This window comes from Oryctolagus cuniculus, chromosome 18 (genome assembly GCF_051225735.1).
Source record: "Oryctolagus cuniculus isolate XC-2025 breed Fujian yellow rabbit chromosome 18, ASM5122573v1, whole genome shotgun sequence".
Taxonomy (NCBI): domain Eukaryota; kingdom Metazoa; phylum Chordata; class Mammalia; order Lagomorpha; family Leporidae; genus Oryctolagus; species Oryctolagus cuniculus.
In genome coordinates this window covers 60,910,906-60,937,099 of record NC_142884.1, presented here as the reverse complement: position 1 = coordinate 60,937,099, position 26,194 = coordinate 60,910,906, and the positions used below count along the sequence as shown (strand labels likewise).

General features: G+C 43.9%; 1 protein-coding gene across 10 annotated transcripts in view; it reads right to left on the bottom strand.

Annotated features, from left to right (window-relative positions):
• Window positions 1–528: 528 nt before the first annotated feature.
• The window catches only part of CTCF (CCCTC-binding factor), a 62,830-nt gene continuing 37,164 nt past the window's right edge, over window positions 529–26,194 (bottom strand). For 3 of the 10 annotated variants that reach the window (XM_089320276.1, XM_051846940.3, XM_051846943.3), the window contains 10 exons: window positions 23,276–24,065; window positions 22,758–22,928; window positions 17,715–17,848; window positions 12,105–12,225; window positions 11,424–11,573; window positions 8,202–8,362; window positions 7,477–7,659; window positions 6,664–6,799; window positions 3,420–3,584; window positions 529–2,023 (listed from right to left, as the gene is read on the bottom strand). In XM_089320276.1, the coding sequence (XP_089176402.1) occupies window positions 1,839–2,023; window positions 3,420–3,584; window positions 6,664–6,799; window positions 7,477–7,659; window positions 8,202–8,362; window positions 11,424–11,573; window positions 12,105–12,225; window positions 17,715–17,848; window positions 22,758–22,928; window positions 23,276–24,065 (2,196 nt within the window). In that variant the 3' untranslated portion in view covers window positions 529–1,838. Of the gene's footprint in view, window positions 2,024–3,419; window positions 3,585–6,663; window positions 6,800–7,476; window positions 7,660–8,201; window positions 8,363–11,423; window positions 11,574–12,104; window positions 12,226–12,876; window positions 16,964–17,714; window positions 17,849–22,757; window positions 22,929–23,275; window positions 24,066–26,194 lie in introns of those variants that run through there. The other 7 variants (XM_089320278.1, XM_008257464.5, XM_070062615.2 and 4 more) reach the window with 4 other exon arrangements.

Here is a 26,194-nt window from a genome sequence, read left to right as displayed (position 1 = left end):
GCTACACGATGCCTTCAAGCTGAAGCCTGAGCTTCCTAACACGACCCAAGTCCCCGTCCATCATTGTGGCGCTGACCAGTAGCCCCTGTACAATCCTGGTGTCTCCCGCTTCAAATGGACTTCTGGCAGGTTGGGCCCAGCTTCTCCTGTTCCCCTGTACCTGGCTAAGCCCCAGGTAGTGGTCCCAGCCTCCCTGAGCCAAGATCCTAAGACAGGGCTTCCCATCAACTACAACTCCACAGCTCTGTGCAGCGGGCACCCGCTCCTCGGGCGGACCACGGAGGCCGGCCACTGCCCATCCACTTGATGCTCTCCTCACACCCATTTTTGCGGAGTTAAATGTGCAGCAGGATGCACTCACAATCCTGACATCCTCCAAGATAAGATCCTCTCCTTCTGCCCGAGAGGAAGCACTATCCCAGGAACACAGCCTGCCTCTAAGATGCGGAGGCCGGCACGGCCTGGAGCTCTGCGCCAGCCCCTCGGGGGGCCAGCAGGCAGGAATCACACAAGACAAGAGTCCTCGGAGCACTTGTTAATCCGTTATGATTTATTAGCTGTACAGCAGTAGATCCTCCTCCCCAGCTTTCAACCCCATTACATATTTTATTACAGGTCTCGTGTTGGCATCCTAAAATAATGAAAAATATCACACAGTACAGCTAAGTACAAAATGCATCAACCTAGAGTCTGATAGCTAACTGATGGCTCTCTTAAAAAGCAATACACAGAAGAAAAAAAGTGTTTGAAATCAGCAAGACTGAGGCTCTCTAAAAAACACATTTTCAACGTGTGACAGTTCATGTGCAACAATCATTTTTTAGTTGGTTTTGTTTCACATTATTATTTGTTTTTGAAGATCCAAAGTTTAAATTACTGACCTAGTGAAAATTTCTGGCCCAGCATGTCAGGACTGCTGTGACCCACTCATAGTCACCCTCTGGCTCTGACAGGGGATTCATAAAACGCAACATTCTGCTAAACATAGCAAAGAAAATGTCAATGGGAAATCATAACTGAAGGTTAATTGTACAAAGTTCAAATGCTGGCTCCATGGGCTGGAAATCATGATCTTCCACGTGGAGGCTCGTCACTAGCGGGCGGCAGGCTGGGTGCCGATCTGCTACATGATTGTGATCCAATTCCTTCAATAATTCCACACTACCAAGTCTGTGGCAACTTAATTTGCAAGTAATTAAAATGCTGGGTTTTCTCACACTGCACTTCTTTTCAACCTCTTAATTAATGGAAAAGATTAAAATGTAAAAAAAGTTATTTACAAGCTTGACCATACCAGAAACTCTGCCAAGAAAGAGGCAAAGCGTTCAGGACAGTAACCGATCGTAGCATGCCGTACTACTGGTGTGCAGCTGACTCGAGCAAGGAGTCAGAGAAAAAGCAAAAGCAAAAAACAGGTTAAAAGTCTAAGGCCTCCCCAAGTCTGCATTTACAATTAAAAACTCTCTTGGGAAGAAGACCAGAGAACTCTGGGAAACCCGGCAGCCATTCTGGAGTGGTTTACCGTATTGAGAGAGAGGGGCCAATGTCTCTGTTTCCGTCTCAGAAACCAGTCAGGCGTCAACACTGCCCTCAGCACTTCACAGTAAACCCGCAGGGACTCAGACATTCCATGATTTGTTAACATCAAACAGCAAGTTCTAGTTAAATCACATTTTTCTAACATCATCCTTGAAGTTTTCGTTCTCAGTTTGTTTGGTAAAATGGTGTAAAAATGATGCTTTTCCCAAAGCCAAAAGAAGAAAAAAGGGAAAAAAATTAAGATGTGGGCCGTTTAAACACAGCCCAGAGCAGTCCCGGCGCCCAGCAAGGCCCCACCATCACCGGTCCATCATGCTGAGGATCATCTCAGGCGTGAGGTCGCCGTTGGGGGCATCTGTGGCAGCTGGCTGGGCCTCCTCCTCCTCACCCTCCGTGGGTTCGGCGTCTGGCTCTTTTTTTACCTCCACTATAATGTTCTCAATTGCACCTGTATTCTGGTCTTCAACTTGGATGATGGCTGTTGCTGGCAAAGAGGAGCACAAAACAAAACAAAACAAAAGGTACATTAAAGCCCCCAGGAGTACAAGACCCTGTTACACAGTGCAGTCCACGGGATGGCAACATACAGGGAGCCTTAGTAGTGACACGGAGAAAGTCAATAAAGCAGAGACTTAGAGAGACCCAGAACATGGACACACAGAGTCCCAGTTCTCTGAAAACCATCAGAGCACAAAAGGCTGACATTCACGTTCACACGCCTCCCAAGTTACACGTAAAAATCCTTAGTTTTAAGTCAGAAATTGATACTATGAGATGCAGGCAAGAAATGAGACAGCACGTGACTAAGGCTACTTGAAGAGTGTGTGACGTAGGTGACACACCTACGACAAGCGGACATTTCTGATTCTGTAGTTCTCCCACACCCAGGCCCTCCCACCTGTCTGCTCACTCCAGTGTGTGCAGAAGAAACCGGAGAGCTGCTTCTAAGATCTGCACTTAACCTCCTTTTCTCTGACAGAACTCTATTCTTGGAGCTCAGGGAGAACATTCAAAAAATAATTAAGGGGCTGGTGCTGTGGCGCAGTAGGTTAACGCCCTGGCCTGAAACACTGGCATCCCATATAGGCACCAGTTCGAGACCAAGCAGCTCCACTTCTGATCCAGCTCTCTGCTATGGCCTGGGAAAGCAGTAGAAGATGGCCCAAGTGCTTGGGCCCCTGCACCCACGTGGGAGACCCAGAAGAAGCTCCTGGCTCCTGGCTTCGGATCGGTGCAGCTCCTGCCATTGCGGCCAATTGGGGAGTGAAACATCGGAGGGAAGACCCCTCTAACTCTTTCAAATAAATAAATACATCTTTAAAAAATAGATTAAAACATCCATTTGTTTATAAAAAATGGTCAGCTTTCAGAAGCTGTTCCAACTGTCAAGAGAGCCATGTGGCTAGCAGAATGCAACCTGTGATCCCCTATAGACTGCCGTCACCTGTGAGGTGAGCTGGAGGCCAGTGCCCGAACACACCTGGATTCACACGCCCCTCTGCAGGAGGGGCGATCCTAGCACAGAAACTGCGTGCACCTCATCCTCTGTGACTGGCTCTTTTACGGTTCAGCACTGGAGCAATTCTGCCAGCAGACTGTGACTGTGGTCTTCTAAAACCCACCCACAACAGCAACACCCACCTTGGAGAACACGAGTACCCTTTACTCTGGACTCTTCCTCCTTGAGATGTAACAGGCCTCTGAACTTCCTCAGTAAAAACACCTAACGAATCACTTCCTGAAGAATCTGTTCCCACTGTGACCTAATAACTTGTTCTCGTGGCTCCGTTCCCATCCCCTCAAAGAAACAAGGCCCCGTCTGGCACCCTCACATGCTGGGGGGAAGATGCCAGCCTGCCAAATGGAAACTGGAAACTTACGCTGGTTCTGTTTGGGCTGGTTGGTTCTGCCAGGGGGCCGTCCTCTCCGCTTCTTGGCGGGTGGTGGGGCTGGGGTCACAGGCTGAGGCTCTGGCTCGGGTTCAATTTCTACAGCAGGTTCCTCCTCGTCCTCATTGTCATCCAGATCTGGCTCAGCGTTTTCTTCTCATGAAACAGGAAGCACAGATGGTAGGGCAGGGAGAAGAGTGGGGAACAACAACCACCACAAAATTATATACTCTGTGGAGTCTTGTTATGGGGGTACTTCAAAAAGTTCGTAAGTGAATGGAATTAAAAGATTTAAGTCTACTTTGGTACAAAAAATTCTGAAATCCACGCAATGTTTTGTCAAACAATTTCATGAACTTTTTAGGGACATGTTTTATGTATTTCTGTTAAGAAAAGACCATTTAAAAAGCTTTTGCTGGAAGTTTTGCTATAAACATTAAAGCAGTGAACTGATGGCCAGTGTTGTGGTACAGCAGATTAAGCTGGTGCCTACAACGCCAGCATCCCATATGAATGCAGTTCAAGTCCTGGCCACCCCATTTCCAATCCAGCTCCCTGCTAATGTGTCTGGCAAAGCAGTGGACAGTGGCCTGAGGTCCCTGGCTTCAGCCTGGCCCAGCCCCAGGCCACTGTAGTGGGAAGTAAACGAGTGATCCCTTTTAGATTTAGACCTCAGAATATGGAGTTTTAAATTGTTACAGGCAACCCAATCTTATATCAGTTACATAACTATACTACAAAAACCATGTTGAAATTAAAAATGAAACAAATGTCCCCTGTCTCCCACAGCAACATAAAACAGGACCCTGAGCCTGAGGAACCCGTGCAGATGTGGTCCCCTCATCTGAGCAGGGGAAAGACTGTGTATCTGGGGGCAAGATAAAAAAATTTTTTTAAAGATTTATTTCATTTATTTGAAAGGCAGAGTTACAGAGCAAGAGATCTTCCATCTGCTGGTTTACTGCCCAAATGGCTACAATGGCTCAGGCTGGGGCAGGCAGAAGGCAGAAGCATCATCTGGGTCTCTCATGTAGGTGCAAGGGTTCAGGCACTTGGGCCATCTTCCACTTGCTTTCCCAGGTGCATTAGCAGAGAGCTGGATTGTAAGTTGAGCATCTGGGACTCAAACTGGCATCCATATGGGAAGCCAGCATTGCAGGCTATGGCTTATTTGGCTATGCCACAATGCTGGCCTCAGAAATTCTTTAATTTAAAAACATTTATTGGGGCCAGTGCTGTGGCACAGTGGGTTAAAGCCCTGGCCTGAAGTGCCGGCATCCCATATGGGCACTGGTTCTAGTCCCTGCTGCTCCTCCTCTGATCCAGCTCTCTGCAATGGCCTGGGAAAGCAGTAGAAGATGGCCCAAGTCCTTGGGCCCCTGCACCCACGTGGGAGACCCAGAAGAAGCTCCTGGCTTCAGACTGGCGCAGCTCCTGCTGTTGCGGCCAACTGGGGAATGAACCAGCGGATGGAAGACCTCTCTCTGTCTCTACCTCTCTGTAACTCTTTCAAATTAATAAAATAAATATTTTTTAAAAAGTTTTATTTATTTGGAAAGCAAAGTGAAAGAGAGATAGAGGGATAGATATATAGATAGGTAGATCTTCCATCTGTTCATTCAACAGCCAGAGCTAGGTCAGGCTGGAACCAGGAGCCTAGGATTTCACTTGGGTCTCCCACAGGTAGGCACAGACTCAGGTACTCGAGACGCTATCTGCTGATTCCCAGGGTCTACATCAGCAGGAAGCTGGACAGGATCCAGAGCTGGAGCTGGAACCAGATTCTCCAATATGGGACGTGGGTGACCCCAGTGGTGTCTAATGGCTGTGCCAAACAGAAATTCTTGATGCATTGTGAGGACTTATTTACTAGATTGAGTGGCCAGAGTTCTTTGGGGGATTATTGGTAATTTTCTTTAAAGGCCACATATTCAAGACTTAATTTAATTCCCAGATGTACCAGACACAACAGGCCATTCTTATCTCCATTAGATTCTCCCTATACCCTACTCTTGGTAAAATAAATGGTAAATAAAAGTGAAGAAACTACTACAGGAAAAATACGGACAAGGAGCTACGTAAGAGACACATGACCACCCTGACACTCAGTTTCCTTGGGTAATTTCTGCAGCATCAACTTTTTTTTTTTTTTTTTTTAATTTGAAAGGCAGTTATGGAGGCAGAAAGAAACAAACACACATACACAGAGAGAGAAAGATCTTCCATTTGCTGATTCACTCACTCTCCAAATGGCTACAATGGCTGGGGCTGGGCCAGGCCAAAGCAGGAGCCTAGAGCTTCCTCAGGGTCTCCCGCAAGCCTCTTGGCCATCTGCAGAGACTGATCAGCAGTCTACTGCTGTGTTCACAGCCTTCTGCCAGAATCTCACCAAGTTAATAATAAGCCTTCAAACCAGTTAACTTTTGTGTGCTTTCTTCTGCTTATTATTAACTTGGTGAGATTCTGGCAGAAGGCTGTGAACACAGCAATAGACTGCTGATCAGTCTCTGCAGATGGCCAAGAGGCACAGCTTTGGGACAGGACAAATAAGATGGAGTGGCCCTTGTCAGCAGTGGGATCCAGTCCACACTTCCATTTTCTGGGGACATAAAGAGACACAAAGTCCTGAACCAAAGTATGTTCTTCTAAGCACACCTCCTGCCTGGATTTTTAGGCCCAGAAAGGCACGAAACACCCCCAAAAGCACCAATGGTAGGTGAATAGACAAGGTTTTAACTTACAAATGGGGAGACTGAAGTAGAAGTGAAAGCTTGACTTTCACTAAATTGATCAACACCATCTCAAGACCTGGCTGCCAAAGGCAGGCAAAGGAAAAGTTAAGAATCTTAAGCTCCCTTTTTCATGTCCTACGTTAAATTCACTGCTCAAATCTAGACCAGCTTTGCAAATATAAAAGTCATGAGCATAGAAAACTCTGCTGATCTTAGAATATTGACCGGAGTAAACTGAATATTTATTAGTTTCACTTTGGGTTTAATTGAACATAGCATGTAAGACATCAATAAGCCCTGAAATGCCGTAAGGAAAAAACAAATGAAAATTTGTCCCCTCAAAATACTAACTGCTGTTGTATTGGGAAGAACAAAAGTTTAGAGGAAGTAAGTGTGATTTGTCCACCTCTACATGATGATGTAGCCATATGTAAATCTATTGGAAACTGGGCTTCACAATCAGTCAAATAAAATGGAACCAAATCAATTAATAAGTCACTTACCACTGTCAGAGGAATCTTCTTTTTTAGAGCGCATCTTTCTTTTTCTTCCACGTTTACTCTTCTTTGTTTCTCCTCCATTCTCCCCTTCTACACCATCTGGACCAGCACAATTATCAGCATGCCTTGCCATGGTATTCTACAAAAGGAACAAAATCCTCTTTCACACTACTAAAAAAGCTTAGATCAGACTGGAAGTTCTTTTTCAGTTAAATTTGGGGTATCATACTATTCCTGTCAATTCTGAGAGAAAGAGAAAAAGCAAGAGAGAGAGAATGGATGAAGATGAGGTTGGGTCCTGTAAGGGGAGACTCAGCAGCTTGTAGACAGACAGGACAGTGGGGCATGAGATCAGTTCCTGTCCTGGCAGGTGTGACTAATCACATGACCCCAGGGGCGGACACAAGGCACACTAAAGCTAGCTAGGGGTGAATGCGGGACAAGTTTCATGCACCTAAGGAAATGCCCTCATACCAGCACACCCATTATTCAGGACACTGCGTTTCCCATCTGTGAAGTGCCCACACATGGGCAGAAAGCCTCAAGACAAGAATGTCTGGCCCCAAATGGCCTCAACAGCTGGGGCTATGCCAGGGTGAAGTCAGGATCCTGCCACTCCACTGGGGTCTCCCACATGGGTGGCAGGTGCCCAAGCACTTGAGCTATTTTCCAATGCTTTCCCAGGCACATTAGCAGGGAGCTGGATCGGAAGTGAAGCAGTTGGAACTTGAACCCACACTTACATAGGACGCCAGCATGGCAGGTGCTGGCTTAATCTGCTGTACCACAATATTGGCCCTGAAACTCTTCTCTTACCCGACGTGTAAATGTTTTCCCACATTTAGAACAGACGAAGGCTGCAGGGACAAAGTTGGGGTCATGATAGCGTTTGAAGTGCATGTCGAGGAGCTGTTTCTGGCGGAAGGTCTTGTCGCAGTGGCTGCAAGCGTAAGGCTTCTCCCCAGTGTGGGTGCGCTTGTGCATGATCATGTGCCTCTCCTGAAACACAAGCAGGAGAAGGGAAAGGCCTGAGAGTGTGGAGTCACAGGGCAGGCGCTTCAGTGCTGTGTGCGAGGACGCTGCCTCCAGGCCTTTCTCACCCAAGGGTCTAGACTCCGCACTGCTTGCTGAGATGGTAAAGTTATCTTTATTGGTGTGCAAAACTGCTTCCCTCAATCCTAGCACAGTTAAAGATGCTTACGCCTGTGAGACTGCTTCCCTAATTCCTCTCCTAAGCATCAGGCTCCAGGACCAGATTCTTCTCTGTCTCAAGGCCTGGACTTAATTCCCGGTTCTGAGAAAGAACTTGGCAGTCTGTCTTATGGAAAGGTAAGCTGTAACTGAATACGACATCGGCTGGAGACTGGGATGATACATAAAATTGACAAGGAGTGTGACCTTTGGTTTTGGTGACATTCCTCATAAGACATGGCTTGAGAATACTATCTTTAAAAACAGCTCATGTAGTAGGTAAATAAAAAAACTGATAATATCTCACATTAATCAGGTATCAACTGCTTTTTACCAGTGACAGTCCCTACCTGTCTACAAGCGTAATCACACTGGTCGCACTTAAAGCGCTTCTCGTTCTTGTGCGACTTCTGATGCTGGATGAGGGCATAGCGCTCATGGAACACCGCATCACAGTAACGACACTTCTTGCCTTGCTCAATATAGGAATGCTGCTTTCGCAAGTGGACACCTGAAAGCAAACACAAAGTCCAGTCTAACTTGTGAAAACACAAGCAAGCACTTCAACGAGTTAACACATTTCCTCTGCTGCATAAAAAAATTACTTGGTTGCTATACAAAAATCAAATTCGAAGGGGGAATAACAACACATGGGTAAAGATCAAGACAGGCAGGAGAAGACAGTGGCTTGGACAAGGGGGATGGCTATGGATATCAAAGAAAGGGGAAGAACTGATGAGGAATCTAGGAAGTCAAATAAACAGAATTCAGTGGCTGAATTACAGTGAGGAAAAGGCGGGGGTCAGAGTCATTTACTGAAACTAGGTGTGAGTGGTAGAGGCTGATGACCAAGTTGTGTGTGCTTATTTGGGTGACTGGGATATTCAGTTATGAACTTATTTAATTTGAAATGTCTGTGACATCAAAAGAGGAACAGGGAGGGCAAAAGATAGATGTGATTTAAATGTAACTCCAAGGAAAGATCTGGAACGAGAATCTAAATTTGGGAGTTGTTAGTATTTTTGAGTCCATGGGAGCTGATGAGATCATTACAGCAAAAAAAATGAGTGAAAAAGAATTAGGCTTCGTTCAACAAATCTAAGAGTTAAAGGGTTTTCTCTAAAGAGAAAAAAGGGTTAAACAAAAGGCTAGGGTGGTGCTGCGGTTAGTAAGTCAGGTCCCACATGGGTGCCGGTTCTTAAGGCCCTGTATGAGTGCTGGTTAGTGCCTAGCTGCTGTACTTTTTTTTTTTTTTTTTTTAAAGATATACCTATTTGAAAGGCAGTTACAGGGAGAAAAAGAGATTTTTTTCATCCACTGGTTCACTCCCCAAATGGCTACAACAGCCAGGACTGGGCCAGGTCAAAGCCAGGTGCCAGGAGTTTCTTCTGGGTCTCTCATGTGGGTGCAGGGACTTAAGCACTTGGGCCACCCTCCATTGCTTGCTTTCCCAGGAATATTTTGCTCCACTTTGGATCCAGCTCCTTGCTAATGGCCTGGAAAGCAGAAGTTGGCTGAAGAGCTTGGGCCCCTGCCACCCATGTAAGAGACCTAAATGAATATCCTGGCTCCTGGTTTCGGCCTGGCCTGGCTCTGGCTGTTGTGGCCATTTGGGGAATGAACCAGGAAGTGAGGATATCTGTCTGTTTCTCCCTCTCTCTCTGTAACTCTGCATTTCAAATAAATGAATCTTAAAAGAAACCAAAACCAAAAACAAGAGATGGCTGAGGAGTAATCAGAGAAATAAGAAAATCAATGGGCTGGGGCCAGCTCTGTGGCGTAGCAGGTAAAGCTGCTGTCTACAGTGCCAGCATCCCATATGGGTGCTGGTTTGAGTGGCTGCTCCACTTCCGATCTAGCTTTCTGCTAAGGCCTGGGAAAGCAGAAGATGGCCCAAGTCCTTGGGCCCCTGCACCTGTGTGGGAGACCCGAAAGAAGCTCCTAGCTCCTGGCTCCTGGCTTCGGATCAGCACACTCTGGTCGTTGCAGCCATCTGAGGAATGAACCAGCAGATGAAAGACCTCTCTCTCTCTCTGCCTCTCTGTAACGCTGCCTTCAAATAAATAAATCTTAAAAAAAAAAAAAAGAAAATCAATGGGCTGTAATGTCATGGAGGTCAAGGGAAGAGTGACTTAAGAAGAGGACGGTGTAGTCAACTACACAGAACACTGTTAAGAGATCAGGCAAGATGGGAAGTGGAATGTTCACTACATTCACTGTGTAGAGTGATGAATGATCTTGGGAAGAGCCAATTTACCTGAGTGATATGGTGGAAACCAGATGGGAGGGAAATTAGAAGACTTTTTTTTAAAGATAGAAGAGACATGAACATGCTGAGTTGAAAGATCAAGGAATGAGAATGTGAAGATGAAGGTGATGGTGGTGTAAAGACTGCACAAGATAGAATAGGATTCAGGGCAGAGGCAAAAGGAAGCCACAGACAGGAACAACACCAACTTTCTAGAAGCAGATGGGAGAAGAAAGACGAATGTGGATGTAGGCAGGTTAGTAGATTCGATAGCCAACTTTGGAGTTTCAATCTGCTGCCTTTATTTTTTTGTGAAGGAAGAGAAGTCATTTGCCCAAGGAATGAGAAATTAATAGGGAGGAAGATCAGCAGTTATATGAAAACAGAAGGGGTCGGTGTTGTGGTGTAGTAGGTAGTGCTACCATCCGTGACACCAGCATCCCATACAAGTGCCAGTTCAAGTCCTGGCTGCTCCACTTCCGTTCCAGCTCTTTGCTGCAGCCTGAGAAAGCAGTAGAAGATGGCCCACACCCACATGGGAAACCTAGAAGAAGCTCCTGTCTCTGGATTGGCTCAGCTCTGGCTGTTGTGGCCAACTGGGGAGTGAGCCAGCATATGGAAGACCTCTCTCTTTGCTCCTGCCTCTCTGTAACTAAGTCTTTCAAATAAATAAATAAATCTTCTTAAAAGGGGGAGAGGGGGAATAATCTAGATAATGGCCTTATGGTTCAAACACATTGCTCGTAAGACACCACTGGATTTAAATTTTAGTTACTACACCAAAAAACAAAACAAAACAAAAAAACACACACGCACAAAAAACAAACAAACAGAAAAACCATTCCATTTATTTGGACACTGCCTCTTATATCTTTCCAAAATGAACACGTGACCCCATAGGTCTTGCGTGGAACCCAAGCTGTGCTTCAAACTCATGGTATAATGTTAAAAATGTGTGTCAGTTTGTATTCTAGTCAATATAAGTCATATTAATACAAAAATGTTTTTAAGATATCAGCTAAATTGCATAATTTTCCTCAAAACCTTTTGTGTAAAAACTGCTGCAAAATGACGGGCCACACTTACCCTACAGTTGGGTTTGCAGCTGCTATGGCCTGGCAGTTAAACACCCCAGTGGGAGAAACCACTAGACAGGACTCGAGAACTTTAGTCCAGCTTTGAACTGCTAAGCAGCATTTTAAGGTTTGGTAAATATAGCCCTCTGGCTTTCAGGGATATCACCTATCAAGTTAGATTAACATATATCTTGATTTCTTCATATGGTTGTTGTGAAGATCAAATGAGCAAAAAAATGTCTACTTACCTAAATCACTTTTTCGGGCTATGACAGTGTCACAGTGAGGACAGTGAAATTTGGCCACATTTTCTGTGTGCTTTTGTAAAATGTGCATCTTCATGGTACCACTTTGGGTAAATCGAGCATGACAAATATAACATTCATAAGGTTTTTCCCCTTAAAAGGAAATACAGAATGAACAAATTAAATGAAGTGAATAAATTCTATAATTTGATTGAAGGGCATTTCAGGGGGCAGATATGGTAGGCTATAGACTCTCATCTTACTCAGGAAGGCTGAGGCTCAGGGCCAGTGCCCAGTTCATACCAGTCTTCAGAGCTGGCAAGCCCTAAACTCTTGCTGGCCACCTCAGCTCTGTTCAGCTCTGCCATGGAATCCTCCACATTAGGGAGAGTAGCTTTTTGACAGTACTTACCTTTGGGGAAAGACTACGTGGAGCTCTTAAAAGTTTTTCTTCTTAATAAAAAAAGACTGAACTTGAAAAGCTCAAGTAAAACAAAGCAAAATCTACTAACATGTCATTAGAACAATAAATTCAGAAGACATGCCAGAGAAGAGTGCTGTCAATTAAATACTACTTTCATGTCAGTCTTCCATCAGGAAAGCAATGAGGGTAATGACTGGTCCACGGGATTCCATGGGATCCACTGAAAAGCAGCTCATAAATACAAGGAAGGGAGTTCTTACCTGAATGGGTTCTCATGTGCCTTTTCAGCTTGTATGTGTCCCTGCTAGCATAACTGCACAAACTGCACTGGAACGGCCGCTCTCCAGTATGAGAGCGAATGTGACGTTTTAATTTGCTAACCTGAAACATGAAAGCAACAAAACCTCTTACACTTCCATTAATGTATATCTTAACATAGCACCATAGGTTAGGTACAAAAGCTTAGTTTTAGGGCATCAAAGTTCAGAATACAGAAAAAGTTTAGAGGCTGGCACTGTGGCACAGCAGGTTAAGCCACTGCCTGCAATACTAGCATCCCACACGAATACTTGTTGGAATCCTGGCTGCTTCACTTCTCATCCAGCCCCCTGCTAATGTACCTGAGACAGCAGCAGAAGATGGCCCAAGTGCTTGGGCCCCTGCCACCCACGTGGAAGACTCTTAAGAAGCTCCTGGCTTCAGCTTGGCCCAGCCTCAGTCACTGTGGCCAATTGGGGAGTGAACCAAGGAATGGAAAAAGAATCAAAAAACAAAAAACAACAACAACAAAAAAACCTACCTCATTTAAAAAAGTACCTAAAAAGTTTGAAAGACTGTTTTTTCCTCTTCACTATTTATAACCCTTGCTTCTCAGATCCTTATCGTAATCCAAAGGAAGGAGGTAAATGGATACAGGCACAGATGAGTCAAGATTTTTCATTACTAGTTATTGTTTAAGCAAGGTGATAGGTACATGGGGTATATAATACTCTTCCATTTACTTCTTTATATATTTGAAGTTTTCTCTTAACCTTTTTTTTTTTTTTTAAAGATTTATCTATTTATTTTAGCAGAGTTAGAGAGAGGGAGAGAGATGTTTTCCATTCACTGGTTTACCTCCCAAATGGCTGCAATAATCCAGGCTGGGCCAGGCTGAAGCCAGAAGCCAGAAGCCAGAAGCCAGGAGCTTAGCACTTGGGCCATCTTCTGTTGTTTCCCCAGGTGCATTAGCAGGGAGCTGAATTGGAAGTGGTGCAGCAGGGACTCTAACCGGCACCCATACGGGATGCCAGTATTGTAGGCAATGGCAACACGGGCCCTTCTCTAATGGTTTTAACATAATGAATACATTATTTATAGATTTTTGTCCAAATTTTAAACTAGTTACTGCAAATGCATTTCAATCCTCTCCGCCAGTTTTCCTATGATTAGTATTTCCTAGAAAATTCAAGCACTAAAAGGCTCTCATCATTGATCATGTTTTAGTTCTGCTAGGGACTCTTATTTAAAAACAGTGACTTTTTTTAAATTATTTTTTAAGATTTATTTATTTTAAAGGTAGAGTTAGAGAGAAATAGACAGACACACAGAGAGATCTTTCATCTGCCTGTTCACTCCCCAAACAGCTGCAACAGCCAGGACTGAGCCAGACTTAAAGACAGAAGTCTGGAATCCACCCAGGTCTCCCACGTGGGTGGCAGGAATCCAAGTACTTGGATCATCATCTGCTGCTTTCCTAGGAACATTTTCAGGTAGCTGGACTGGGAGTCGAACAGGTGGGACACGAACCAGCACACATATGGGATGTTGGCATCACAGGCAGCAGTTTAACCTGTGCCACACTGGCCCCAAAACAAGATTTTTCAAACTTGATTTTAAAGAATGCTTTCAACACTCACTAATGCTTCATTCAAACTTTTCACAAACTTCTAATTTGAAGATTTGTTACATACCAAATTTTCACACATGCTAAGTAGTCAAATAATTGTCCTAACAGTTTTACTGAAAGTCTCTGAATGCAAAGACTTGCCCACTTGTCATCTATTGATTTCTTATATGCACTAGGCCTGTTCTGTTCCAATGAACTATTAATCTAGTCCTGTTTCAATACTGCATCGTCTTCATTTACTGTATAGTTTTACAATATCCAGTAACTCCTATTTTCAAATTTTTCTTAGCTAAGTAACTTTTAAAAAAGATTAATTTGTTTATTTAAAAGTCAGTTATAGAGAGAAGGAATAACAGAAATCTTTCACCCACTGGTTCTCTCCCAACATGGCCCCAACAGCCAGGGCTGGACCAGGCTGAAGCCAGGAGATTCATCCAGGTCTCCCATGTGGGTGGCAGGGGCTCAAGCACTTGGGTTATCTTCTGACACTTTCCCAGGCCATCAGCAGGAAGCTGGATCAAAAGTGGAACAGGGGTTGGCACTGTGGTGTAGTGGGCTAAGCCTCCGCCTGAAGTGCCAGCATCCCATATCCCTTCGGCTCCTCTTCTGATCCAGCGCTCTGCTATGGCCTGAGAAAGCAGTGCATGATGGCCCAAGTGCTTAGGCACCCACACTCACATGGGAGACCTGGAAGAAGCTCCTGGCTTCAGATTGGCCCAGCTCTGGCCATTGCAGCCATTTGGGGAGTAAACCAGAGAATGGAAAGCTGTTTTCTCTACCTCTCCCTCTCTCTGTAACTCTAAATTGTAACTCTCTCGAATAAAAAAAAAAGATAATCTTTAATAATAATAATAAAAAAAAAAAAAAAAAAAAAGCAGCAGCGGAGCAGCCAGGACATGACCCAGTGTTTATATGGGATACTGGCAATGACTTTACCCATTATACCACAACACAAACCCCTTGGCTGGACATTTAATGTCTTCATTCATTCATGTCCTTTTTCATCACATGGGTATCATAGATAATGTTTTTTTTCTATTTTGTTTATGCTATCATTTTGTTGCTATTAGAATGTGAACAATTTCATAGCTTTCTACAATTGCTAGTATAGGTTAAACTTCCTTAATCTGAAAAACCAAAATCCAAATGCTTCAAAAAATCTGAAACCTTCTTGGGTCCGGCGCTGTGGCATAACAGGTAAAGCCGCTGCCTGTGGTGCCGACAACCCTTATGGGCACCGGTTTGAGTCCACTTCTGATCCAGCTCTCTGCTACGGCCTGCGAAACAGTAGAAGATGGTCCAAGTCTTCGGGACCCTGCACTCTCGTGGGAGACCTGGAAGAAGCCCCTGGCTTCGGATCAGTACAGCTCCAGCTGTTGCTCCGGCTAACTGGGGAGTGAGCCAGCAGATGGAAGACTTTGCTCTCTCTCTGCCTCTCCTTCTTTGTCTGTGTAACTCTGACTTTCAAATACATAAATGAATCATTAAAAAAAAATCTGAAACTTTCTGACCACCTACATAGTGCTCTAAAAGGAAAATTCCATACCTAGCTTCATGTAATGAGTTTTAGTTAAAAGACAGGTGCAGGGACTAGAGTTGTAGCATAGCAGGTTAAACTTCCCCATAGGATGCTGGCATTCCTTATCAGAGCACTGATTCAAGTCCTGGCTGCTCCATTTCTGATCCAGCTCCCTGCTAATGTGCTTAGGAAAGCAGCAGACGATGGTCCAAGTACTTTGGCACCTGACACCCATGTGATGCCCAGATGAAGTTTCTGGCTTCTGGCTTCTGCCTGGCCAACCCTGTCTGTTGCAGCCATTTGGGGAGTAAAATAGTGGACAGAAAATTTCTGTCTCTACCTCTTTATTACTTTGCCTCACAAATAATTAAAATCTTAAAAACAATAAAAATCCACAAAACACAGGTCCAGGGATGGGCATTTGGAACAGTGGTTAAGGTGCAGTTTGAGACACTAACATCCCATAACGGAATGCCTAGATTTGAATCCTGCCTCAGATTTGCTCACCCCAGGAGGCAGAGGTCTCAAGTACTTGGATCCCTGCTACCCACATGAAAGTCTCAAACTGAATTCTGAGCACCTGATTTCAGCCTGGCCTGGTCTTGGTTGTTGGAAGCATTCAAGGTGTAAACCAGGGGAGGGAAGCTGTTTGCCTCTGTCTCTGTCTCTCAAATAACATGAAAATAAATTTAACAAACAAACACAGGTGCACTAAGAATATTTCACAAAATTACCTTGGGTTACATGTATAAGAAACATAAATAAATCTTGTGTTTAGAGGTGAGTCTCATCCTCAAAATATTTCATTATATACATACATATATATATGCAAATATTTAAAATCTGAAAAATTCAAAATTGAAAACACTTCTGGTTCCAAGCATTTTTGACAAGGGATATTCAATCTGTAGAATAAAGCTACTCATTTTGGGGCTGGCACTGTGGTATAGTGGGTAAAGCCACCACCTGCAGTACCAGCATCCCATATGGGCACCAGTTCAAGTCCTGGCTACTCCACTTCTGATCTAGCTCTCTGCTATGGTCTGGAAAAGCAGCAGAAAATGGCCCAGTCCTTGGGCTCCTGCACCCTCATGAGAGACCCAGAAGAAGCTCCTTCCTTCGGCCGTTGCAGTCATTTGGGGAGTGAACCAGTGGAAGGAAGACTTGTCTCTGTTACTCTGCCTTTCAAATAAATCAATCTTATATATTAAAAAAAGTTACTGATTACTGGGGCTGGCATTGTGGCACAGTGGATTTAAGCTGCTGCCTGCGACAATGGCATCTCACATGGGCGCTGGTTCAAGTCCTGGCTGCTCTGCTTTCCAATCCAGCTCCCTGCTAAGGTGTTTGGGAAAGCAGCAGAGAATGGCTCAAGTGTTTCAGCCACTGCTACCTAAATGGCCCTAACAGCCAAGGATGAGCCAGGCAAAAAGCCAAAAACTCCATCCTGGTCTCCTACATGAGTGACAAGGGCCTAAGTACTTAATTCATCTTCTGCAGTTTTCCCAGGCACATTAGCAGGAAGCTGGATCAGAAGCAGAACAGTTGGGCCTTACGCCTGTGCTTCAATATGGGATGCTGGCGTCACAAGTGGGGAACTTTAAGCCACTGCACCAAAAAAGTTACTGATTTCTGTATACTTATCTTGTATCTGGCCAACCAAATGAACTTTTACTGCTCTGTGTTTCTCAGCTGGTACTCTCCGATTTTCTCTGTAAGCAAATATGTCTTTAAGAAATGACAGTTTAGTCTAAATTTAGCATTTTATTCTATTAGCTAGGATTTCCAAGTACAATGTTTAAACAGTAACATTCACTATGGATATCTGTATTGTCAATGTTATAAATTTTTAATGTGAATATTATTTCTGGATAGGTTCACTATAGTTTTCCAGTATGTATTACATTAAAGAAGTTTTCTTCTCTTAACTTGCTAGGATTTTACAAAGAAGTGTGAGTATTGAATTAGTAGTTTCATATAGCTTTTCTGTAATCCCTCAATGTAATATACACCAGTAACTTCCTAATTCTTAAACTATCCTTGCATATTAGAAACAATGAATTACCACTTCTTTTTTAAAAATTTATCACTGACTTTGGTTAGCTAATAATTTCATTTGTAAATTTTGCTATTTGAGATTAACATTCAGATATCCTTATCCAGATCTGGTAACAAGATAGTCTCAAATAATGAAGCTGACGAGTCTTCAATTTTTAAATACTTTGGGTGCACTAATTTTATTTATTCCAAGTTTGGCAGAACTTGCCTATAACATGTGGAATTAGTACTCTTTCCAACACGTAAATATTTCATACTCATTTTTTCTTGGGAGAAGTGTATCTGGGGAGGTTCCCAATCTAGTAAGATTTTCTACCTCATCTTAAAGCCAGTTTGGGTTGTTAGATCCTTTCCTGGAATCACGATCTGCCTAAGAAAGGTACCGAGGAGGAACTGAACACTTACTTCTACACTGGCATAATCGCACATGGAACACTTAAATGGCTTCTCGTGGGTATGTTTATAACGACGATGCCGCACCAATTCTCCACTGGTTACAAAGGCCATGTCACAGTCTGGGCACTTGTGAGGACGAGTACCTAGAGAAAGAAGGGCATAGCAAAAGAGCAAGATAAAGGGCACAGATAGCGATAAAGAGTTCACTGTGTAACAGAACTGCTGAATGACATTGGACCCTAGTCAACCCATTAACTTTGCATTAGTCTGAAAGTAGCTCAAAAACTTATGGGAAAGCCCAAGTGAATTTACAACAACAATCCTAGGATACTAGAATATTTAGTTTCTCTTAATTACCCATTTGGACCTGTTGCCTTAGATTATAAATAATTCTTTTCCTATTTTGTGAATACCCTGGTTACCATGAATTAAAAAGAAAACTCCATTGTGTTTCAACTCTTGCTAAAATATAACACTTTTCACCCCCTGTTGTTTTACCAATCACAAGTCACAGAAATAATGGCTTTTTGACTCTAGATTCTTTTGCATAGCAAATCTTACTGTGTTATGATTACACAAATAGGATCATTGAACTTTTCATATTCTGAAACCTTTTTAGAAAAAGATTTACTTATTTGAAAGGCAGAATGACAAGCAGAAGGAGAGACAGAGAAATCTGCCATATACTGGCTCACTTCCCGAACTGCCCACAATAGCCAGGGCTAGGCCAGGGTGAAGCCATGGTCTCCCATGTGGATGGCAAAACCCAAGTACTTGGGCCATCACCCACTGCCTCCCAGTATAGTAATAAATAGCTGTTTGGGAAGAGTGGATTAGCCAAGACTAGAACCAGGCAATCCATATGGGATGCAGGCATCCCAAGCAGTAGCTTAACTGACTGTGCCACAATCCCTGCCCTTTTTAAAACACACACACTAGTTACTCTGTAAAAATATAAATTTATTTTGATAAGGAGTGAGTGGTTTATCAAAGGCTTTACAAAAGTAGTATTGCTTTTTTATGTGATTTAAATAGGTCACTTTCAAATATTAATGTCTAATATTATGAATGTGTCCAAATGTCAATTCATACAATATTTAAGCACATTTATAAACTAATAATATATTCTCTATCTTATCTTACACTGAAATAAAGTGTTTATATCCTCACATAACATCTCCATAATATAACTGATCACTTTTTTTTTTTAAATTTGAGAAGCAGAAAGAGAGAGAACAAGTGAGCGAGCTTCCCCACATATTGATCTATTTCCCAAATGACCATAACAGCTGGTTCTCCCATGTGAATGGCAGGAACCCAATTACTTGAACCATCACAACATCCTACGGTCTGCAATGGAGGGATACTAGAGTCAGGAGCCAAAACTAGGAATTAAACCCAGGCATTCTGATGTAGAATGTGGGCATTTTAACAACAGGATAAACATTCACTCTCTAAATGGTGACTCTGGTGGATCTTTACCACCCACTTTATATTCTATATTACAAATATCATGCTCAGGTATAACACCACTAAGAAGATAAAGCTGACAGTCTTACAGTGTTGTTTTCTTAGATTTATTCAGAAAGAAGTGACCATCTCTAATTGTGGGCAGCAGGTAAAAGGGTGACAGCAAGGTAATCAAAACAAAGGAAAGCTGACTGAGGCTGGTGTTGTGTAGCTGGTAAAGCCACCACCTGGGATGCTGACATCCCATGTAGGAGTTGGTTCACATCCCAGCTGCTCTACTTCTGATCCAGCTCTCTGCTAATGGCCTGAGAAAAGCAGTGGAAGATGGCCCAAATGCTTGGGCCCCTGCCATCCACATGGGAGACCCGGATGAAACTCAAGATGGAAGATGTCTCTCTCTAATTCCGACTTTTCCAAATAAATAAATCTTAAATAAAAAAGGATGGTTGCATTTGAGAATAGAATCAGGAAAAAAAAAATCACAATGTAATTGAGGGGCAAGCCTCCTACAGAAATGATCTAGAGAATGAAGAGAGACATAGGGCTAGAACGTATAGGACCTGCGAAATGCCAACGAATGTGAATTTGCTCACTCAATTTGCTACTTCAGTACCCCTAAGGATACAGAAGTGAAGGACATTTTTTGTGAAAAGTGTATAAATTCCGGTGCTACAGAAAAGTAGAACAAGAGAAGAAAAGCAACATGTACTCTGTTAGGGGAAAGTAGGCTGAAAAATAACTGCTGGTGTTTTCCCAGTTCTTTCTAGGGGAGAGAAAAGAGGTCTGTGTCTGGTAGACATAAACACTGCAGTTAGCGCAGTGGACATTCCTAAAGGGCAGAGATTTCCATCAGGCTGCACCACATGACCATCTATGTCCCTCTGCTCAAGGTCCATGTTCACTGTGTCACCTTTCATTTGTTACAACATCTTGACATAGGCAAGGGCATTCCCTAGAATGCAATTTTATGACTACATTTAGAAAATGAAAAGGTATACTTCTCATTCTGGTATGCTTTTGAATTTCACAGGTGTGATTAGTATATGAATCAGTCCTGGAAAACCAGCCCTGAATAACCAGACTGACTTCTTACTTTCAAAACCAAGAAATAGAGTGCTGGTGTTGTGGCATGCAGGTAAAGCCGCTGCCTGTCTGAGACACTGGCATCCCATACGGGTGCCACTCAAGTCTGGCTATGCTACTTCTGCTCCGTGCTAATAACTTGGGAAAACAGCAGAAGACGGCCCAAGTGCTTGTGCCTCTGCACCCATTTGGGAAATACAGAAGAAGCTCTTGGCTCCTGGCTTAAGCCTAGCTCCAACCGGCCACATGGGGAGTGAACCAGTGGATGGAACATCCCAATCTCAATTTCTCGCTAACACTTTCAAATCAATCTTTAAAACAAAACAAAACTGAGGACTAGACCAGGACACTAAGTATCCACAGGAAAGCATACCCATTTTGCAATGTTCTATCATGGGATCAGCTTCTTTTACTTAGTTCTATGCTCCTGTCAAATTATCTTCAGGGGCCTACATTATGGCATAGTAGGTTAAGCCTCTGCCTGTGATGCCAGCACCCCATATGGTTGCTAGTTCAAGATCCAGCTGCTCCACTCCTGATCCTGCTCCCTGCTAACGGGTCTGGGAAAGCAGTGGTCCAAGTGTTTGGGCCCTGAACCCATGTAGAAGACCCAGAAGAAGCTCCAGGTTCCTGGTTTCAGCCTGGCCCAGCCCTGGCTGTTGCCACCATATAGGAAGTGGAACAGTGGGTGAAAGACCTCTGTGCCTTTCAAATAAAAATTTTTTAATGAGGTGGGAAATATGGAAAGAAAAAAGCCATTCTGTGTGAAAAATGGTTTAAGTAGCTACACTGAAAATACAAGGGGCCAGTGCTCTGGCTTAGTAGGTAGAGCCACCACTTGCAATGCCAGCAATCCATATGAGGGAGATCCGGCTGCTCCATTTCCAAGCTAGCTCTCCGCTGCTATAGCCTGAGAAAGCAGTGGAAGATGGCCCAAGTGCTTGGGCCCCTGCACCTGCGTGGGAAGACCTGGAAGAAGTTCCTGGCCTCCTGGCTTCAGATTGGCCCAGCTCTGGCTGTTACAGCCATTTGGGGAGTGAACCAGCAGATGCAAGACCCTCCCTGCTCCAGCCTGGGCCTCTGCCTCTCTATCTCTTTCAAATAAATAAATCTTAAAAAAATAAAAATAAAAATAAAGGGGCTGGCACTGTGGTGTAGTGGGTTAAGCTACCACCTGCAGTGCCAGCATCCCAAATGGGTGCTGGTTCAAGTCCCAGCTGCTCCACTTCTAGCCACCTCTCTGCTATGGTCTGGGAAAGCAGTGAAAGATGGCCCAAGTCCTTAGGCCTCTGCACCTGTGTGGGAGACCTGGAGGAAGCTCCTGGCTCCTGGCTTCAGAGCAGTGCAGCTCTGGCCATTGCAGCCAGTTGGGAGTAAACCAGCAGATCGAAGACCTCTCTCTCTCTATGCCTCTCCTTCTCTCTGTGTAACTCTGATTTCCAAATAAATAAATAAATCTTAAAAAAGGAAAGAAAATTTAAAGAGTCCACAAGAGAATCTAAAGAAAGGTCCAGCACAGAGTCCCTCTGTGACCTCCTGGAATCTTGTCACAGTCAACAAGAAACTAAAATCAGAATACCTGAATACCTAATTAAAATATATATGGCACTTTGGCTCACTTGGCTAATCCTCTGCCTTGCAGCGCTGGCACCCTGGGTTCCACACTCGGTTGGGGCGCTGGATTCTGTCCCGGTTGCTCCTTTTCCAATCCAGCTCTCTGCTGTGGCCCGGGAGTGCAGTGGAGGATGGCCCAAGTGCTTGGGCCCTGCACCTGCGTGGGAGACCAGGAGGAAGCACCTGGCTCCTGGCTTTGGATTGGTGCAGCACGCCGGCCGTGGCGGCCATTTGGGGGGTGAACCAACGGAGGGAAGACCTTTCTCTCTGTCTCTCTCCTCTCTCTCTAACTCTGCTTGTCAAAAAAAAAAAAAAAAAAAAAAAGAAAGAAAGAAAGAAAGAAAGAAAGAAAGAAAGAAAGAAAGAAAGAAAGAAAGAAACTAAAATATATATGGCACTTAAATGAATAAATGTTTGAACTGCCAGAAAGATGCCTTAAATTTTCCACTGAAAGTAAGAATTATGTGTTTTCCTTGAGATAAAATAACCAGAAACAGAAAATGCTATGGTTTTTGCAAAGGCAGGGTTTCACTTCTATTTCTAAAGTTCTTCCTCATAGTGCCTGGCACTGATTCCTGGGACTTTTGGGGGTCATTTTTGTCATTGCTGTTAAAACCTCAGCAACATAACAAAGTCTTTAGGATGGACTTTTTCTGGATCATCTGCCTTATATAATTTGGATTATTTCCTACTAAGTTTTTTTTTTCACATTTGCCTGTAACTTACTGCATCTGCTTCCAATAAAATCAACATTACAAAAAGTATACATAAGAAATAACAAACATTTTTCTTCTTTAACTTCCCACTGCAAGCAGCCTGGGTGATACTTAAAACCCAAATCTGAACCTTTGCTATGTTGTAGCCCCCACCATTCTTATCCAGCACCTGTGTGTGTGTTAAGGTGATTCCTCAGGAGGGTGACTGTTCTGAATGCCCTGCCACAGAGATGGCACTTGTGTGGTCTCTCATCAGTGTGGCTTTTCATGTGGCGATCCAAATTTGAGCGCCGTGGACACGTGTAACTGCAAAGCTCACACTGGAATGTCTTCTTTACACCTATATGCAAAATAAAACACTTACTTGCTGCATAGTTTCAAAGTATTAAGATTAATCCTGATCTTAAATTTCCAAATAACATTTGGTTAGCTTTTTATAACTAAATTACATATAAGTTACAGTAAGTCACAATTATCTCACATCACAACAGATTTAATTCTTTTTTTCTGGCACTTAACAAAAAGATACTCATTCTGGAAATAAATTCACTTTAGGTCAGTTAAAAAAACTGGTACCCATTAATAATCTTTAAAAATACATTCAATGCAAATCAACTTGTACATGCACTATACTGTATGCTTTATCACCAAAGTTTTATGAGATTATTATGCATAAGCTCATTTTACCTTTCTTTTTAATTTTTGTTGGCTTTGGAGGCTTCATATTACCAACCACTTTCTCTGCATTAACCTCTGACAGCAGACCCTCCTGCTGCTCTTCCTCAAAATCATAGACAGACACATCCACATCTTTGCCCTCTTCTGTGTATCGCAGTTTGCTCTTTTTGGTTTTCTTTGTTTTTTTGGCTGGTGGCTGATAGTCTGGGTCTTTTTGCCAGCTGGGATCTTCCTGAGGCGGAAGTTCCCCTTGCTCTAGTGTCTCCACCTCTCCATTGGCCCCCACTTTCACCACCTGAAACCCTTCAGGCAAAGGTAAGGTGTGACATATCATGGGTTCACTTTCTGCAAGGCCTTCTTTAGACACTTCATTCTCATAAGCCCCCTGAAGTTCTTCTACTGAAGTGGTAGCAACAGGTACCGTTACAGGAACAGGTACTTGAACAAGTTGAAGCTCTCCTATGTTTATGGGCTGTTCCTCCATATTTACAACCTGCAAGGTTATGATCTGGGTATCGTCCACAGCAGCCTCTGCTTCTGGAGCCACTGTACCCTCCATTACTTCAGTCTTCATTTGAAGAAGGGTAGGATCCAGCTGCTCCATCATCACCATCTGTACACTGCTATTGACATCCTGCACCACCTCACCCCCATCAGTCTGGTTCTGGGGTAGGTGGCAAGCATCTTCTTCCTGGCCCCCTTCCCGGCGTCTCTGGTAAGTCTTTCTCTCCTTTCCTTTAATGAAAGTTTCAGACTCTTCCACGATAGCTTCAACTGCCTCACCTTCCATTTCCTTTTCCTTTATTAAGGGAGAACACAGATTGAATTAGGTATCAATGGTTAATATTTAAAAAGACAACAGACATTATATGACCACCTAATGGAAGGAAAAAACACCACCTAAGAAGCAATCCTGACAAACAAAAAATCTAAAACTAATGAAGGGGCCGGCACTGTGGCATAGAATACATGCCACCTGTAGTACCAGCATCCCATATGGACTCTGGTTTGAATCCTGGCTGCTCCACTTCTGATCCAGCTCTCTGTTATGGCCTGGGAAAGTAGAAGTTGGCCCAAGTCCTTGGGCCCCTGCCACCCATGTGGGAGATCCAGAAGAAGCTCCTGGCTTCGGATTGGCGTAGCTCCGGCCGTTGCAGCCATATAGGGAGTAAACCAGCGGATGGAAGACATCTTCCCTTCTCTTTCTCTCTCTCCCTCCCTCCCTCCCTCCTTCCCTCTGCCACTCTGTAACTTTACCCTTCAAATAAATAAATAAATCTTAAAAAATAAAACTTTAAAACTAATGATACCTCTGGATTCAATTACCAATTAACAGCAAATTGGTGACAGAAGATGTTAAATGACACTACAGGGATGACATCAGTGAAATTCAGACTCAGAGATATACTACATGATTAACTACCTAATTTCTTGTGGAAATAAATAACCAAAAGGAAAAAAAATGGGAAAGATGGAGACAAACTATAGACAGGTGATTCTCAATCTGGGGTGGCTTTGTCTCAAGACATCTGGTAAGGTATGGAAACATTTTTGGTTATCACTACTGGGATGACAGGTGCTTACTGCAATCTAGTGGGCAGAACCTAGGGACGATACTGAACACCCTAAAGGTCAAGTATTCCACCACAAAGAATTAACAAGGTACAAGTGTCTGCCCTAGAAGTTAGGATGTAGGCCTCCTATACTGGAGTGCCTGAATTTGATACTTTGCTCTGCTCTTCACTCTAGATAACTGCAGACCTCTCTCTGTAATTCTGTGTGTCAAATAAATAAATCTTTTTTTTTTTTTAAAGATTGTATTTATTTATTTGAGAGGTAGAGTTACAGACAGTGAGAGGAAGAGACAGAGAGAAAGGTCTTCCTTTCTGTTGGTTCACTCCCCAAATGGCCGCAACAGCCGGAGCTGCGCCAATCCGAAGCCAGGAGCCAGGAGCTTCTTCTAGGTCTCCCATGTGGGTACAGGGGCCCAAGCACGTGGGCCATCTTCTACTGCTTTCCCAGGCCATAGCAGAGAGCTGGATTGGAAGAGGAGCAGCTGGGACTAGAACCGGTGCCCATATGGGATGCTGGCAGTGCAGGTGGAAGATTAACCTACCGCGTCATGGCGCTGGCCCCAAATAAATCTTTTTTTTTTTTGACAGGCAGAGTGGACAGTGAGAGAGAGAGACAGAGAGAAAGGTCTTCCTTTGCCGTTGGTTCACCCTCCAATGGCGCACCGCACTGATCCGATGGCAGGAGCCAGGAGCCAGGTGCTTTTCCTGGTCTCCCATGGGGTGCAGGGCCCAAGCACTTGGGCCATCCTCCACTGCACTCCCTGGCCACAGCAGAGAGCTGGCCTGGAAGAGGGGCAACCAGGACAGAATCCGGCGCCCCGATCAGGACTAGAACCCGGTGTGCCGGCGCCGGCCCCCAAATAAATCTTAAAAAAGTTTTTTTGGAACTGGATCTGTGGCATGGCAGGTAAAGCTACCACTTGCAGTGCTGGCATCCCATTTGGGTGCCGGTTTGAGTCCTGGCTGCTCCATTTTGGATCCAGCTCTCTGCTGATATGCCTGGGAAAGTCCCAAGTCCCTGGGCACCTGCATTCACATGGGAGACCTGGAAGAAGCTCCTGGCTTGGGATCAGCCAAGCTCTAACCTTTGTGACCATTCGGGGAGTGAACTAGAGGATGGAAGATATCTTTCTCTAACTGCCTTTCAAATAAATTTTTTTTAAAAAAGGGTTTTTTTAATACCAAAAAATTACACATACTAAATTATACATTTTGATGAGCTTGGACATCTGCATACGTCCTTAATACATATCCATGATAGCAGTCCGAAAAGGCTTCTTAAATGAGAACTGCAAGGTAGTAGTACAGAGACCACAGTGAGGGGTAAAGCCTGGTCCTACCTAACATAAAGAAC